Raw genomic sequence first — 17,729 nt, forward strand, 5'->3', positions numbered from 1 at the left:
AAAAAAAAAAAAAAAAAAAGTTAAACGAAAATGTCCGAAGCACATTTAGTTTTTTTTTTAGTTTTTTTTTTTAAATCCTACATCCAGCTCGACAGCGACATTAATAATTCAACAAGATCAATATATTTTTAATAATCATTTTAAGGTACCTCTTATATTTTTCTGAGTATTTACAACTGTACAAGCAAAGCACACACTTCAAAGTGCACAAATTTAATACAGTATCGACTAGTTTTGCATTTACAAGGTTTATAATCCCCCCCCCCCCCCCCCCCCCCCCCCCATGACCCCCGACCCCCCCAAAAAAAAACACAACCTGAAACTATTCAACAAGAAACAAAAAGGAACAATCAAAATGATTCTTCTTCGTACGTTTTACAAAAACAGGGAAGAGAAAGAAAAAGCTGCTGAATCTCTCTCTCTCTCTCTCTCTCTCTGTCGGACTCGTGGCGTCCGGTACGACTCAACATCTCCCGCGTCTCGCTTTTTCTTTTTAAACATTTTGGGGATTTTTTTTTTTTTTGTCGTTGTTGAAAAGAAATAAACTCTATGCTCGTCTTGTATAAAAGTTAAGGCAAAGTCATTTTTCAAGTTTAAATAAAATTCAAGTTTCTCAAACACTGGATGGAATTGTTTCTTTACATTTTGCGTGAAAACAGAGACGACGTAAAGTTTGCGTCTCTGCTCTTTTAATCTCTCCCAAAGAAAACAAAAACGTAAAGATGGATCCAATGGAATAAACAGCATTGGTTCATAAATAACGGTGGATATGGTGCATTTTCTTTTAAACCTTTTTTTTTTTTTTTTGCAATTCCACCAATGAGAAAAAAAAAGCACAACAAAAATAAACGTAATAATCGACCCATCCAAGTGCACGTCTGTCCTTCAAAATAAAACAAAATATATATATTTATGTATATATATATATATATATATATATATATATATGTAGATATTTTTTAAGCAAACTCAAGATTGAGCTTCCAAATCAAAAGCAGCTCGGAGCAGGAGTACAGGCCTGTGACTGAAGCGTTCCCTTCTCCACGCCGCCGCCTCGTCCTTTCTCTCTCAGTGGGATTACCCAGAATGCTTGTGTGGTTGCAGGAAGACTTTGGCGAGACATGCAAGGTCCCACGTCATGTAGGTTTGTATTGTGTGTGTGTGTGTATATATAGTACAGTGGGGTTGTTGTTGTTGTTTCTATGGATGTTTTTGCATCTGAGGTGAAACGTGCAGAAGATTAACTCGAGCGCACACGGGGACCAGCGAGGGTGAAACACAAACGCCTTTTCTCTCCGGCGCCGCTCAGAGTTGTTCACCAGCTGATTTGTTTTATTAAACCAAAGGTTGGTTTGGTTATCTGTCAAAGTGGCTGCTACAGTAGACAGACGTCCCCTCGCCCAGAGCTTCGATTTAACACTTCCTCCACGCGTCTGAATTCTTCCTGCTTCACTCCATCTAAAGAACCCGGAAACATCCGGCAGCCCGGAGACAAACTGCTGGCACGCCAAGTCACGGACGAAAGGTGAGTAAAGGTGGTTTATATTCCTTCCACTCTGTGCTTTAAACTCACTGAGCGAAGCAGGAAGAAGTCTGTGTGTGTGCGTCGAGCAATCTTTATGCATTTCCTTTTTTTTTCTTGGATAAACTTTTTTTTTGTTTTTTTGAACTCTGGATAAATGAAAGTGTGCAAATCAGAAGAAACCGAGACGGGAGCGTGTGGTCAGAAAAAAACAAACAAAAACGATCGTTGTGTTGAAGACTCGGCGCCAAAGAAAGTTAAGAAGCTGAACATCGGGGAGGGAAAGATTTCACACGACCGCTTCGGATTTCCTCGTCTGCTCTCTCCTGCCTCTTAACGCTTCGCTCAACGTTTACGTGTTTTTTTTGTTTTTTTTTAAGGAAGTTTGGTTCAACGGGATGAGCAACTAAATCTCTTCCACCATCCGGCCTGGCAATCTACATTCCCAAAAACCATCCACTCATCATTTTCCTCCTTCGCTTTGATTTCAGTACAAAATATTCCAGAACAAGTCGACCTCACTTTCCACTCATCGGGTTTTTTTTTTTTTTTTAACAAACAATCCTCGTTGATACAGAACCAAGAAGGTCCAAACACAAACCACAGCACGCCGCCTTAAAGAGCACCGACTCCGTCAGCGATAAACTCACCAGCCCGGAAAAAAAGAGCAACCCGGACAAACACCCGTCTCCCCCGCCCGGTGCGTTCAAATGGGCGCCGGCGAGGCAGAACACAAGCAGAAGGATTTGAGCAACAGAGATGTTGATTTTTTTAAATTTGCACCAAGAGAGGGAAAAAAATAAAATAAAGAAAAAGAGCGATTTTCTTCTCTTGCATCTCCGAGATCGATTCCCTTTTTTTTTTGTTTTCAATTAAACGCTTCATTTCGGATCATCTGAAAACATTTAACCTCTCCGAGTCGGAGAAACGACAACAGTGCAAATAACCTTGTGTAGAACTGAGTTTCCCCACGCACAGTATGAGATGAGCTGTAGTGACGGACGGTCGAGCACCACGACCAGAACGGAGAACGAGAAATGTGCCGCCGCTGACAAGGTCGGAACGAGAAGCGTCCCGCCGCCGCCGCTCGATTCTAAACGAGTCCGTCCTGCGTCGTCCTTTGACGGTATGTGCCTGCTGAAGCTTTTCAGTCCACAGTTTTTTAATTTTTTAAAAACAGAAACAAGAAGAGGAGAGCGCGCCGAAGCTTTAAAAGCAACGCTCTGTTATTCATCAAAACGCAAAAACCAAGAAAACGTCACACTGCGAGCGATCGGAGAGAAGAGCCCTCGACTCGGGTATTTTTAAATCCGGGCCGCGATGTTTCACGTGTTAAGGCATCGACAAGGCGTCAGAAAAATCATCTGGTGCTTCGCTTGATAGCAGGCAGCTGAAAACAGCAGAGATGTAATGACTGCAGGGAAACGCAAACAATAAAAGAACGTCCATTAAAAAACAAAAAAACAAAAAAAAAACTCGTTTCCATTCGTCGTCCAATCAGGCGACTCGGACTGTTTCAAAGACGGAGAAAATGAAAGCGCCCAAAAAGTGAAGCCAGAACATTTGAAGCTCCCCCTACTGGCTGGCTGCAGCAAACATAAGCTCCGCCTCCTCCATGTTAACAGATTGGTAGAACTAGCGAATAATAATAAAAAAAAAACCCTAACCCTAACCCTAACCCAAAATTTATTTCTGTCACTATAATTAGTTTTTAAGCTGATTTAAATCCACATGTTGTTTTTAATTTGTCGTATGATGCGATGAAAAGGGAGTTTTAACGCCATGATTGACAGCTGTACTGGCGACTGCAGCGTGCATCGGTCATCAGGGCGGAGGGCGAGGAAACATGACGAACATGCGACTTGGTGGCGTCGTCCACTTCTAAAGACGCTCAACGGCCTGATGACATCACAGAAACATCTTTTTCTCTACGCTCAAAGAAAACCCAAATCTGAACCCTCCGAGGACGACGACACTGCAGCCATTACAGTCGGCCCGCTTCAGCCGCGGCGATCGGAGAACTTTTCTTGACCGAGCAGAAACTAAATCGAGAGACGGGGCCCGGGTTTAAAAATAACTCGACTCCTCTTACGCCCCTCTTCCAGAAACTTCCCACGGACTGACGCATCACACACTCAGGAGCCATCAGACACAGGCTACGTGCACTACAAGCTAGCAGGTTAGCGACAACGGAAAAAAAAAAAAAAAAAAAACAGCAGATGAAGTTGATTCTCTAAAATGATCAGAGGAAGAAAAACGCAGCGATGATGAGCAGCCGAACTGTTAAGTCAACGAACGAAACCGAAAAGCAAAGAATAAAAAAAATAAAAATAAAAAAAAGTTTCGCGCTGTAAATAAAAAAACAAACAAACAGTAAAAAAAAAAGTAAAATCACTTTGAGACGGTGTAAACTAGATGATCCGAGTCTTACTGCGATGACATTTAGCCAAGAGTTTTTGTTGCATGTGGATGCAAATGTATTTTAAAAAACACGTCGTCATGACGACAACATCAATCTTGCAGAACGTCGCCACTTTAAAACGCAAACAAACGCCTCACTGTGAGCGCCAACAAAGATGGAGTCTGTCGTACCCACTCCGTCCCACCGTCCACTGGAGGCCAGGGCTCCAAACAATGCCCTGCTGCTGCTGCGCCCTCACACACACACACACACACACACACACACACACACACACACACACACACACACACGACTAATTTAATCCCACAAGGCCATTTGGACAGAATGAATAATTTCAGTGTTGTCTGAGCCGACTTACAAACTGACCTACGTAATGCAGAAAAAAGAAAAAAGAAAAAAAAGAAAAGAAATAAAACTGAAAATAATAAAAAAAGGAAATAAATAGAATAAAAGAATGAAACGGTGCTCTACATGCACAGTAAAGTGCTTTTTGTCTGCAAGCCCTGATCCAGAGAAGAAGGCGTCCTCATCGCTCGCTCGTGACTGCTGATTCTGGGATTGAAGTATCGAGTAGCCCTGACTTAGATTTCCTTTTTTGTTTTTTTGAACGCATCTGCGGAGCGTGCTTACAGGAAGGGCGGGGGGGGGGGGGGGGTCGCATTACTGCGGAGATTTGGGCGGGGTGTGGTGGGGATCTTTGTGTGGGGTTTTCCCTGGGTGTGGGGGCGGCGAGGCCCACCGCCCGGCCGGCCTCCGGGCCTCTCTGGCGGGTCGGCCCGGAGTGACGGCCGCCGAGCCGGCTTTGGAGGAAGCGGGGTATGTCTCTCTGGCCTTCGCCTCTCCTGCGGCGGTGGAGGCGTCTGGGCACTTCCGCTCCTCGCCTGCGGGGGTGGCGCTCGCTGGCTTGGCGTCCTTGGGGTTGGCTGGCGGCTGTGACGTCGGGGTGTCCTTCACCCGCTGACAGATCTCAGCGTAGGAGGGCTTCCTCAGCTCCTGCACAACGAAACACCACATCTTTAAAAAGAGAGAACGCAGCCGTGATGATGAATAAACGCAGAGCGCCGTCCAGATCGGACAAACCGAGGGGCGTCCAAAATGGGCCGCCTCAAAACCACCTACCTTCTCTGGTCCAAACAAGTCCAGACCATCAGGACCAGAATCTAAAGACTTTCTGATAGAGGGGGGGGGCGAGGTGAGGCCGGGGACTAAAGTGGACAAATCATAATAAATACTGACCGTAGCAGCACCGTTGACTTGCACCGATTTGCTCGCGACGGACAGCGTGCCTGGGACTCGCTCCACGGATAGCGGCGTCTCCTTCGGCTTCGTCTCCGTCACTTTAACCTCCCTGAAACGAACGAATCAGAACGCAGGAGAGAAGATGAAAAATCTACGTGTTTTACGTCTATGTGGGTTTATTAACGTGCGTGTTCGTCTTACGCTGCTGGCAGGGAGGGAGCAGGACTGTGCGGCGGGCCGGAGGAGGGGGCGCTCACTGTCGGGGCCGGCGCCGGAGCTGGAGCTGGAGCGGAGGCTGGCGGTGAGGGTTGGAAGCTCGCGGGCATCGGGGAGGCGGAGGACCGAAGCGGCTCCTTGGGGCCCGCTGGGGAGAGCGCTGCTCCGGCGCTGGAATCGGCGCTTACATTCTGACATCAGAAAAAGGAGGGTGAACGTTTAAAAATCCCCCGTGTGTTGGGTCAGCGGCGTGTGCGAGCGTGTGAGGCGTGCCGGTTTCAGTTCTTACCCGTTCCTTGGCGTTCCCGACGACGACGCTGCTCGCCAGCCGGTTGTCGAACACGTCGTCTGTCTTGAGATGCCCGGCGGCTCCAGGCAGCGGCGGGAAGCTGGAGAGACCCAGCTCGAAGCTCGGGGACGGGGGTTTGGGAGGAGGCGGCGGCGACTGAGGCGTCACTCTCTGCACGACGACGGGACACGGACAAAAGGGGTTAATTTAAGCCGCACGCCGCCATTTTCTTTTGTACGAAATATAAAAGAAGCTGAAAGAATACCAGGTTTAAGGACGGGAGGAGAAACTTACTGTAAACTTTTCGTCCCTCTTTTTCCTAGAAGCAGAAACATTTTTCCTTTAAGAAAGAAAACACTTCAATTTACAAACAAACAGACTCCGCCTCCTTCGTGTCCCGATCTGACCACGACACGTTCCCTTCACGCCCAGACGCAAAACGTCTCTACACTTTTAAAAGAGCGTCGTAAGGACGCTGTTTAAAAAGTGTCATCTGTAGAATTTTCAAAATAAAATATGCAAATGAATTAACTTTTTTTTTTGAGTGCTTGCTGCATAACAGCGCGAGTGTCCTAAGGACGCCATCTTTCTATTTTCCCTCGCCGTCGTTTGCACAGACGGACGAAGGGTGGACGGCGTGCAATCACGAGACGATGAATTAAAAAACTAAAATCGTTTCCTCGCAGATTTCAAACATCGTTGTCACACATTTACAGTCGTGCACGTTGACGTGATAAAAAAAAACACGCTCAGAATCTGTTCTCGTGCGCTGCAGTCACGCCGTACCTTCCTCGCCCGATACCCAGGGAGTAGTCTGCGGCGGTGGGCTCGGTCACCCGGCCCGTGCCCACCGTGTCCCTGCGTGGGAAGGCCGCCGTTGAGGGTAACCTGGTTCTCGGCTGGCTGGTGGCGAGTCGCATCGGCGGACTGCTCCGGACGCCGTTGATCCTCTCGCTGGGGAAGCTGGGAAAGAGTCCCGGGTTGTCCAGAAGCCCGGCGCTGCGGTCTGCGGTCGGGACCGTCGGCCTCAGGTGAGGTTTACTGTGATTCCTGCAAGACGACGACACATGACAGAGCGACCACGATCACAGAACGGTCTAACCTTCTCGTTACTGTCGATCGTTAACCCTTCGACGACCTCACGTTTTTAAATACGAACCTGTTCCTGGGCGAGTAGTGTCTGACGGTGAGCGGGGACGACGCTGGTTTGAAGCTGTGCGAGGTGGTGAATCCGTTGATGAACTGGTTGTTGTGAAAAGGTGCGACCTGGGAAACAGAAACAGATTCAGAGTCTAAACGCTAAATCTCATTTCTACGTCAACTGGGATCTGAAGTTTGATCAGTTATTTGGCGTTTGTCTTTACGGCCTTTTGTAGCCTAGCAACAGTGAGCTCTGAACTCGAGGTCGCGGGCTAACGCTACGCTCAGGACGCTGATTCCTCTTTATGAGTGACGAAAACAAACAAGAGCCAGATTATTTCTCTCAGACGCCTTTTATGTAAAAAAACAAAAAAAAACAAAAAAACATCTACAGTTCCACCTCTAATGGGAAACAGCCAATCACGATTAAGGATTTTGGCCTAAGAGATTGACACGCCCCCCTGAGTGTCGGTTCACCTCCTAGACTTCTGCATTCGTCATTCCATCTGCTCTCTAAACACACATTTGGTGTGTTGGAGGTGGTTCTTACCAGCGTGGGGTCGATGAAGCTGTGTGTGGCCGACCAGGCCTGCGGCGTGATGAGGCTGTACAAGGGGAACTGCTGCTGCGGGCTGTAAACCGGCGGGATGTAGTAAGACGTGTAGCGCTGCTGCTGCTGCTGTTGTTGCTGCTGCTGCTGCTGCTGCTGCTGCTGGGCGTACGGGTTCACCTCCACCGGCCGGTATCCGTTCTTTGGCATGAAAGTGTTGATAGCGATTGCCTTCGCCTTTATCCTCGCCTGGTGGAAAGAGCGGAGCGGACGGTTAGCACGGACGTGGTCACTTCTTTAGGAGTATCATTCACCCCTCACTCAGCTCGCTGCACAAAGTCGAGACGGCGGCGCTTTAACGGCGTCCTCGTCCTTATTGAAATGTTGAGCTGTGAAAGCCGGAGAGAAGAACTTCGCAGGGGGCCAATCGTGCTCGAGTACGGCAGGTGTGACGGCGCCCGTACAAACTTTTGTGACCCCAAAATGTGTAAAAATAAATAAATAAATAAAAAAAAAGACACTTGAAAAAAATCCATAAATTCAGCTTTTCAGAAAACGAAAGAACCAAGAACACACTGACCGCTCGGTGTCTAAAAGAGAGGAAGAACTGAAGGAGCCGCAGTGACAGGTCGGCCTGTTCACACTTTAATGAAACAACTTTCTCTTTTTTTTTTTTTTTTTTTTTTTTTAAAGGGGATGTCTCTCGACCTCTGAATGAACGTCTCCAGTGCAGATCTGTGAAAGCTGCCGGTCCATCTTTAAAAACAAACAGCATGTTGTTACGATGTTGGAGGTTTTTGAACTTTACATCTCGTTATGCTTCAGACACACACAACTAAACACGACAGGATCAGAGATCTCCTTTAAAAAAAATAAAAAAAAAAAGCGAGGTCGGTTCTCTGGTTTGATGTTTTTTAAAGTGTTCATGAGCTGTAAGAAAACGTTGATTTTGATCGACATGTATTTGTTGATCTAAACCAAAACGTCTTCATTGTAATGAAACGTACCTTTATAGGCTTCCCTTGGAAGGTTTTCACCTCCTCCCGGAGATACTGATATGCCTTTATGAGAGGAGACGGGACAGGAGAGCGTTAAGGTCACAGAAACACAGCTTCCATTATCGTACAGTCCAGCATGTGAGACACACTGCTAGAGCTTCTCGTTAGCACGTAGCAGACGGAGGCGGGACAGGAAGTCAGACACCGAAACAACATTAAAACATGTTGGTTTGTTTTGAGGGTTCAGAACGATTTACAGGCTTTTAAACGTCCTGCATCGCATCATCTCGTTGTTTGTACATTTTCTATCTGCTGCAGCGTTTGTGTTGTTTTTTCTCACCTGCTGTGCGTCTGCTTCTGATTCAAAGGTGATGAACCAGTTGTCGTTGTAGGCAAATTCACAGTTGATGAACTTGGGTAAATTTTCCCCTTTAAAAAGAGCTTCCACCTCCTGAAACAATAAAAACAAAACAAAGGAGGAAATTTAATTTTGATGCATTCAGCTCAAAAATCCTCTGAAACAGCGACCAGCCAATAAACCAGAACCAGAACCTGATCAAACACCAAGAATGTAAAAAGGTAGTAAAAAGATGTCAGATACTTAAAAGGACAGAAGCCTTTAAATGTTTTTAACTCATGCTAACACGCTGCACATCCACTGACCTCCATGGGCGTGCTCTCAGGAACCTCTCTGAGAATCACGATGCAGCGGTTCTGATTGGGCCGCACCTTCTCCCCCTTCTCGTCCACCTGAACCAACGGCAGAGCTGGAAACATGAAAAAGAAGAAAAAGAAAAGCGTGGTGAACTTCTCGACCTCCTCCGGGATCTAATACACAGAAAACTGCTCACCTCCATGACTTCACTATAAAGGGCGTTTTTACACCTGCAGATCGTTTGCTCTGGTCTGAATCGATGATGGATTTGTTCAGGTTTTGTTTGTGACCACGGGGCGGGTAGAATGTGTGATGCGTTGAGGGGAAAACGCTCTTATTGGTCGTGATTTCTTGCAGAAAGTAAACAAAGGCTAGCCGACTCCTGATTGGCTGCAGCTGCTCTGCTGACAGACAGAAACTGAGGCTCAAATATTGATGTACTGGAGTCGCTGAAGGAGCCAATCAAAAGAGAGCAGGAGGCGGAGCACGTTAACCCTCCCGAACCAGAACCTGCTTAACGTTCAGTAATGATGAACAGGGGGAAACGATGCACGGTGGTCGCATCGAGGTCGGTTCACGTTCTCACCTCTTCACGCGGCCTCTGAGCGACTCTCAGCTTTCACAGCGGCACAAACGAAGCGCGCTGACTCGGCAAAAAGGACTCGGAGTCCCGGAGTTAAAATACACCAAGTTTTCATCAGGTTTCATAAATTAAACCTTTGAGCCCGCTCACCTCAGTTAGCCATAAAATAAAATTTAAAAAAGCATCTGAAAGCCGGATTTATTTCAGCCGTGAATTAGACCCGTGTGTAAATCAAACGCAGGCAGGTAAGACTCTGCGGAGCGTCCTTTAACAACCTCTCCGGGGAAATCAACTCCGAACGCCGGCCGATAATAAATAAATTTAAAAAAAGAGTGCGAAGTCTCGTCTTCTTTAAGCTGCAGGATTTCGGGGGGGGGGGGGTACTCACATCGTAAGATGTCCACGATGAGCTCCACGTCCGTGCTGAGCTTCTTGACGTGGTCCAGGTTGGCCACTGTCACGATTGGCACATATTGGTCGCTGTCCATCTGGGATATGAGGTACATGTCACTGGCCAGATTCTCCCTGCGAGACAAAGATGAGGGCACAGCGAGGTCATGAGAACGCCATCAGGATGACCCGACATCGAAAACTCTTTGTTCACTTTTCTATCTTCCGTCTCCTCCTGATTTTTAGCTCATTAGCAGGAAGGTTTACAATAATCCCGCTTTACACGGGTTAATGAACCAGAGGAATATTTTCATGTTTCATGATCCACTGGAGACAAAACAGTATTTCAGGAGGCAGCAGGACCACAAAGGGGATTCCCATCGGGCGCCTTCAGCAGCCTCTCGTCTCAGGTCTTGGTGGTTTATTTTAATGATCACTTCGGAGCAGCTTTTTGTTTTTCTAAGTGCTAAAAAGGATCTGCAGAATTTGTGGTTGAGCAGCAGCTTTCCTCCTCTCATATCCTGACTTTATCACGTTTTTTTTTTTTGCTTGGTGTCGTGGTTTCGGAATCCGTCTCTTAAAAACACTGAAAAGGTCTAAAGCGAAATCCAGCAGGCCGTCTGATGAGACGGTCTCAGCAGACGGTTACAGAGGATATCTGACTCAGTTTTAAAAAGTCGACTCCCACACGTTAAGTGTTGAATTTCAGCTCCTCCCGTCTCGTCTGGATGTATTTATAAAACCTCATTCTGTAAAGCTTGAACAATACAAGACGAGCTCAGAAATGCGCCCCGCCCCCCGCACCACGTGGCGTATCGACGCTAACTCACCTGGAAAGACAAAACTCCAGAGTCTTCTTCAGAAGTTCCCTCAAGCCCTCCTGGGGATTCTCCTGCTGGGGTTCACTACCTGCTGACGCACAGACGAGGAAATGTTTCATTTACCATCATTTTGACAACATTCAACATCCTGCGGGGCGAAACATGACAGAAGAGTGGAAACTCCATTTTAACCAATTTCCCTGTTCAGTGACCAAGTGTGTTGTTGTAAATCCACTCTGATCCTGTATTTGATCATGTCTATAAACCCCTCTATTTCAGCCCTGCTCAGAACAGGCTGTTTCTGTAGCTTTAAATATGTAAATGAGCTGTGTCTGACCACGCCCTCTCTCTGGAAGGGCTCGGGTGTACTCGCTGCTTTCTGGCTCCATGTCCTATTGTTTACGGTGAGAAGGCAGACTCAGAGGGCAGAACAAACACCTAGCTGTGGGAGTGTCACCCACCTGGGGGAGGGGCTACTGCCCTTTGTGATGTCATAAAGGGAAAATCTCCAAACGGCCTGTTTGAGCACACATTTTCTGAAAAGTGGAGCAGGCAGAAGACGGAGAGGATGGACTTTTCTCATCCTTGGAGGGTTTGTAGACTCGAGAGTGAATAACATGTGACCTTTAACACTTTTAAAATTTTTAAGATTTTAAAATGTAACTTTTTTTTTATCACTCTGTAAAAGTCTTCGCTTCGGAAAAGTAAGGAAACGTCCAATCAGGCCGGGAAAACAACCAATCACAAAGCAGCCCACCTGTGCGCCCCGGTTGCCCGGGTTCGGAGTATTCTGTGTAGGCCGGCTCGGAGCCCTCCGGGGTGACGGGGGCCGCGGGGGCCGCTGGGGTCGGCTCGGCCAGCATCACTGAGACCGGTGGAGGCTCATCTGGGTCGGTTAGTAGAGGCTCCTTGAAAGCCTTGTCTTCACTGGCTTCATAACCTGCGACATCAAAACAAAGAGGAGGCGTCTTATTGGTCGGAAAGTTTAACGATCACTCGCAGGAAAACAGGCAAAACGCCGTTCATGTTACACAAATAAAACACCTGCAACTTCCTGATAAAAAACAAAACAGCATTACAGGGATGACTAATGTTTAATTGAGCCCATAAATCCAAAATCTGTTTACCAGACGCAGAACTTGGCTGCTGCTGAACAGACAGAGGTGTTCGTGACCTCACACGGTTGTTTAGTGAGCATTTTAAGCTAACGGCGGCCCTTGTGGCGTGATCTTCCTGTAAACTGGAGAACCAGTGAGGTCGGACCCGTCCACCTGTGACGTGAAAAAACAACCCGACTAAAAAATCAAGTCTCCGCTCGTCAGCAGTGAATCTCCCTCGCAGACGCAGGAGATGATGTAACACCGGACGTCAGTCACGGGGCTAATCAATCATTTCTGTTTCGCCGCCGTACCCCCGTTGTTGGCTGGGCACATTAAAGTGAGTGATTACCGTCATCTGTGCGGCTGCGGCGGGAACATTCATAGCGAGCACTAAATTGAGCATGAATGATTTAAGAGGCGTCTCAGCGTGACGTGAGCGGACGGAGACGGGCTGCAAGGTGACGTCTTTAGACGTTCCATGCACGCCTTCTCTCTCTCGAGTGGTGAGTTAAACATGATTTCAAAATAAGACACCAATAAAAAAAATAGAAGAAGTAATGAGCATATTTCCGGCGCTCACCTTCTGGGCCGGGTTCGGCCAAACTATCGCAGCCTTCCTTCCATGGCTGCAGGGCGGCAGTCGTGGTGTCAGCACTCCCGCTGGGGTCCAGGCTAAACATGTGGTTGGCCCATGCTTTCGCATTGGGGTTCAGGTCTGAAACCTTGGCGGATTCCTGAGAACACAAAAAGGTGGATTATAATTCACAGATGCTTTTTTTATGTGGCGTCTTGTTAAAAGTCTTTCTGTCACTTCTGTTGGGTTTTTATTTTTCCTCCTTTGAGGAGATGAAAGTTTTGATCGAGGTTGATAATGACGCTGTTTGTCTGGTAGCAGCATTAAAATAAGTATAATGAAATAATCAGCTGTGTCACCGACTGATGATTGATTATAATCTCATGTGTGTTTCATAACCAGCTAAAGATGTCGATCAGTGAGTGACGTCTTCAGGTGAATCAGGAAAGTGATTAAATCAACAGAACAGGTGAATTAACGTCAGATCGAAAACTTACTGCATGTTTTTTTTTTTTTATTGCATCATCAGAAAACGCACACTGCACACTCATCTTTCGCTTAAAGCAACAATATGTCAGAATTTGGTTTGATGAGGACCACAGGAACTAAAGCCTCCCCCCCTTCTCCAGACTTAGCTCTGATCCTGGATGACCTGGGGGGGGGGGGGGGTCCGGGTCTCTGTAGTCTGTGAGACTGAACAGAGTCGGGCTAACATGAGGAACACACACAGAGCTAAAAGGCTCATTGCTGTTTTTACTTTCACAGATTATCTCATGTTGCTGCTGTTTTGTTTTTTTTAATCTCGTTCTTTTCTGCTCTGTAAAGTTCAAGTTTGAATGAAAATACAGAAAAGTCTTTTTCCGGGAGTGAACGAGCTTCTCGATTAAACGCTAACGCTCAAAGTGATCGAGGGGGCAGAAGACGAAACCGAAAGCCTCGACATCCATACACAAGCTAGAAGTCATTTCCTGACATGAACAACGATAATCCTCGAAGCGACCGTCCAGACTCCTTCGGAGTAATGCGCTCCGACACAGACGGGGAGGAGCAGGAAGCTCTGCAGCCTGCTCGTCGTACTCACAGGATCGAAGCCGCAGCTCAGCGTGCGTCTCTCACAGGCGAACAGGCTGTAACCCAGAGCCGTGGTCAGAGCCAGCGCTTCACTCAGCTCCTGAGGAACGGCGGGCCAACAGGCGCTTCCTGTTGCAGGAGTCAAAAGGCTCCACGGCATCCAATCCATGATTTGACACTTTGAATAAAGAAGAGTCTACGTTTCCCCCACAGACAGGCGGAGGACACACACCGCACGCCTTAAGCCATCACCCAGGCTCCCGTCAAATCCCAGCGCGCTCGCCACGCTCTGCTTGTGACACCTGTGATCCGGAGCTGCCGGCTCGATTCAACAAATCTGATGACAGCGCTGGGGCTCTGCTGTCTCTCCCACCCCCCCCCCCCCCCCCCCTCCGCCCCCCCCCCCTTCCGTCCCCCGGTGGGCTCGGCTGACGTTGCAGACGCTGACTGGCCGTCTTGTTTGTGGCTGTTGCACTGTTGAGTCATTCTCCGGCGTGACGCTGGAGCTGGAGAGAGTGGAACACCTGAGCTCTCAGACGAAAGCTCGGTCAACCCCTGAGGCGTCGCTCAAATTAAAAAAAAAAAAAAAGTCGGCCCTCTTTAACAGACGAGTGTGCTAACGAGCCGAACCTGCTTTTCATTCAAGAGGCGACGGCTCGAGATAAATATAGAAGAAGTCAGAGACAAATAAAAGAGAGTTGATACAAGCTGAGCAGCAGGAGACGTCGCTCTCGGGTCGTATTTCACAAACGCTGCACTCCAGGTTCATCAGGATGCGTCTGACCACACACACACACACACACACACACACACACACACACGATAAAGCTGGCTGCCATAGAAACTGTTGATGACATCACCGGATGTGTTTCGTTCTGGGGATCTTGACCTTTCAAAATGTTTAAAAATGTTCCTTTCCTTCACAGGCGAGAAAAGGTTACCGGCCTCCCTGATTGAGTGTGTGTGTGTGTGTGTGTGTGTGTGTGTGTGTTTTATTTTATTTGGGGGGGACGAGAGGACGTGATTCATCGTGATGCACGGACGGAGAAGAGTTATTGTCAGTGTCATCTGAGGGCGGCGGGCGTAGCGGCGAGTTTATTGGTCTGCCTCTGTGATGGAGGGGCTTGTGTGTGTGTGTGTGTGTGTGTGTGTGTGTGTGTGGAATCCTTCAGGAGGAGAAAACAACAAAAAACAGCTTAATCTGAACTTGTCCGTCTGCTCCTCTTTGACAACCGAGTCTGATGTCTTTTACTTCCTGTATATAAATATGGACGTCACGCCTCCAACTCTGCCAAGATGAAGCCAAAAACACCCGAGTGGTCGACGCTGATGTAACACAGGTTAAGTTGTTTTGTTCAGTGCGAGGGGAGTAAATCATTTTTTTTAATTTTATTTTGAAAGTTTGTTTTAACTTCCTTTTTTTTTTTTTTTTTTTTTCCTCCTTGAAACTTTCCATAACTTCACCTGAACTCCCACCGAACTCGATCACCCAAGATTTATTTTGTGCACATCTGGAAGCAGATTTTGACAGATTAATTTAAGTCTTTTTTTTTTTAAACGTTAAATACTCCTCGGAAAAATGTGTTAAATCAAAACTTTGCAAACTTTAATCGAGCACGGTGACATTTACGACTTCAAATATTCACATTTTTGTTGCTTAAAAAAAAAAAAAATCAACCCGTCGTGCCTCACTGTCGAGCACGTTTTCCAAAATGATAAAATCCATAAATCTTGGAGAGACGGGACGGAGAGAGTGAGGGACCGACATGAGGGGAAGCAGGTCGGAGTCAGACCAGTACGCCATCAGGGCATCAGAAATCGGGCCTTTTAAAAAAAGGGATGCATTAAAAAGATTTGAGTTCAGAGAAAAAGGCAGTTTGGTATTTCACAAAGATTAATCAGGACTCTTCTGTGATTTATTAGATTTTGCTCAGGTTCAAACTTGATGATTTCCCTCCTCGTGAGAGAGCGACAGCCTGAAGCCTTCTGACAATCTCTTCAATCTGAAGAGTGTGGAAATGACGGTGGGGGGAAAAAAGAGAAAGAAAGAAAGCGGGCTCTTTCCATTTCCTAATTTGGGAGCGCTCAGGACGCAGTTCTGGCCCCGAGGGCGGTCCGCCTGCCTTCGCCCATTTCCTCGCCACGCTTTCCAATCTGAAGAGGCTGATTAAGACCGAGCGGGGAAACATGGAGACACAAACCTGCTGCGACACGCCGGTTGTTTCTGCTCCTTTAATGACACATTTTGAGTTGAACTTCACGTCTGCGTTGTGCACACGTGCTCGAGAGCGATGAAGATCGAAGGTGCACAGATCGCACGCTCACTCTTTAAACGCTACCTCGCTAAGCTAAGCCACGAGCTTCAATCACAGACTCCATCTTTTGTTTGCTGTGGTGTCGCTAATCCAATCTTTAGATTCTGGAAACATGATTCTCTCTCTAGTTTGAATTATCAAAGAAGACAGAAAGTTTCATCTCTGACGCGACATCGACACTTTTCTCCTGAAGCAACAGAAAGTAAAAGTGTAGATAGAAAAGTTTTGGACTTTTTTTTTTTTTTTTTTTGAGAACCAAAAACAGACGGGCCAAAAAAAAAAAAAAAAAGAAGTAAAACTGATTAGTAATCCAAACCGAACGCCGTGAGACGCCAAAAAAACCAGACGGCACGCCAGAACCACCATCTCAAAAGAGAGAGAGAGAGCGCCACACAACCTGAGGCCGAACGACCACGAATGAAAAACGCTGTGAACATATTTAAATGGATGGATGTGATTGGCTCAGATACCAGTCCAGCGTGCGCCCTCTCGTCCAATGACAGCTCAGTGTCGGCTTGTTCGCTCCACATCAGCAACAAGCAGCTCCAGGAGCGCTAACATGCTAACTCATTAGCCTCTGTTCTGCAATAACATCTTTTTGTCTGTACAGACGGATTTAACAGAAACAACGTTTTTATTTTATGTCTTATTCAGCAGTAAGATGGTGACGGGTCGGTCAGAAACAGAATCACCAGACAGGCTCGTATGAAAGTCGCCCAGAACCTGATTTAAAAAGATTTGATTCCAGGTGACTTTTTCTTTTCACACCGACATAAAAACTGTGAAAAAAAAAAAAAAAAAAAAAAAAAAAAGATTTCTGACACTTTTGACTTCAGCTTTAACGTAGCCATAAACCTCAGTTTAATGTTTCACCATCACCCTCAATAAAGCATCAAACTTACTCAGCTTACTCCACACACACACACACACACACACACACACACACACACACACACACACACACACACACACACACACACACACACACACACACACACACACACACACACACACACACACACACACACACACACACACACACACACACACACACACACCCCCTGTGATTATCTGAGCAGCTACCCTCGTGTTAGGAGAGGAAACACTAATAAAAGGTGCAGACAAAGCTCTGCTCCGTTTGGAGGTAATTCTACATCTAGCTCTGGACGGCAGCAGGAACACCAGTGTGTGTGTGTGTGTGTGTGTGTGTGTGTGTGTGTGTGTGTGTGTGTTACCAGTTACAGTTTCTATTGGTTTACCGCGTCATCTCGCACATATTTCTGACTGTGAATAAAAACGTAAAAGAGTCGAGTGATGTGAAAAACTTCAAACGCTTCGATTCACTTCCTGAATATCTGCGAGCGTGAAACACGCGGTGATGTCACTCCTGATATCTGCAGGTCGATTCTGCACGTGTGAACGTTTGACGCTGTGACTTCAGCCTCCATCTTTTCTGTAGTAAAATGAGATCCGGCATCTGGCGTGTGAATTTGGCCGTTTCTGGCGAATTCACCACGAGGAGCGGTGACGTTTATTTCCTGTGACTGCTACACGGCGCGTTAACGACCTCCGTGCACGTAAGTGACCGTCCTGTTGGCCAGAACGTTCTTCTCCCTTCTCTGAGAGCTGCGTGTGTGTGTGTGTGTGAACGCACATCTGATCTGACGTGAGAACACGCTGACGTAGCTCTTCACTGCTTTCAGTGGTGTGTGTGTGAGTGTGTGTGTGTGTGTGTGTGTGTGTGTGTGTGTGTGAGTGTGTGTGTGTGTGTGTGTGAGACGTGTTTGGCGGCCTGTGGCGTAAAGGTCAGAGAAAATGCCCAAATGCTCCGAAGGAATCTTTTC

The 17,729-nt window shown here is 47.0% G+C and overlaps 1 protein-coding gene across 4 annotated transcripts in view; it reads right to left on the reverse strand.

Annotated features, from left to right (window-relative positions):
* Window positions 1-4,530: 4,530 nt before the first annotated feature.
* larp4b (La ribonucleoprotein 4B) overlaps window positions 4,531-17,729 on the reverse strand; it is a 19,374-nt gene continuing 6,175 nt past the window's right edge. Inside the window, exons 3-17 of one of the 4 annotated variants that reach the window (XM_079348292.1) lie at window positions 12,506-12,659; window positions 11,583-11,765; window positions 10,835-10,913; window positions 10,003-10,139; window positions 9,040-9,143; window positions 8,717-8,827; window positions 8,386-8,439; window positions 7,379-7,627; window positions 6,848-6,954; window positions 6,475-6,738; window positions 5,983-6,007; window positions 5,689-5,859; window positions 5,385-5,590; window positions 5,181-5,292; window positions 4,531-4,937 (exon numbers count right to left, since the gene is read on the reverse strand). In XM_079348292.1, the coding sequence (XP_079204418.1) occupies window positions 4,605-4,937; window positions 5,181-5,292; window positions 5,385-5,590; window positions 5,689-5,859; window positions 5,983-6,007; window positions 6,475-6,738; window positions 6,848-6,954; window positions 7,379-7,627; window positions 8,386-8,439; window positions 8,717-8,827; window positions 9,040-9,143; window positions 10,003-10,139; window positions 10,835-10,913; window positions 11,583-11,765; window positions 12,506-12,659 (2,289 nt within the window). In that variant the 3' untranslated portion in view covers window positions 4,531-4,604. Of the gene's footprint in view, window positions 4,938-5,180; window positions 5,293-5,384; window positions 5,591-5,688; window positions 5,860-5,982; window positions 6,029-6,474; window positions 6,739-6,847; window positions 6,955-7,378; window positions 7,628-8,385; window positions 8,440-8,716; window positions 8,828-9,039; window positions 9,144-10,002; window positions 10,140-10,834; window positions 10,917-11,582; window positions 11,766-12,505; window positions 12,660-17,729 lie in introns of all 4 variants that reach the window. The other 3 variants (XM_079348290.1, XM_079348291.1, XM_079348289.1) reach the window with 3 other exon arrangements.

The sequence above is a fragment of the Symphodus melops genome (genome assembly GCF_947650265.1).
Source record: "Symphodus melops genome assembly, chromosome: 7".
Lineage (NCBI taxonomy): Eukaryota > Metazoa > Chordata > Actinopteri > Labriformes > Labridae > Symphodus > Symphodus melops.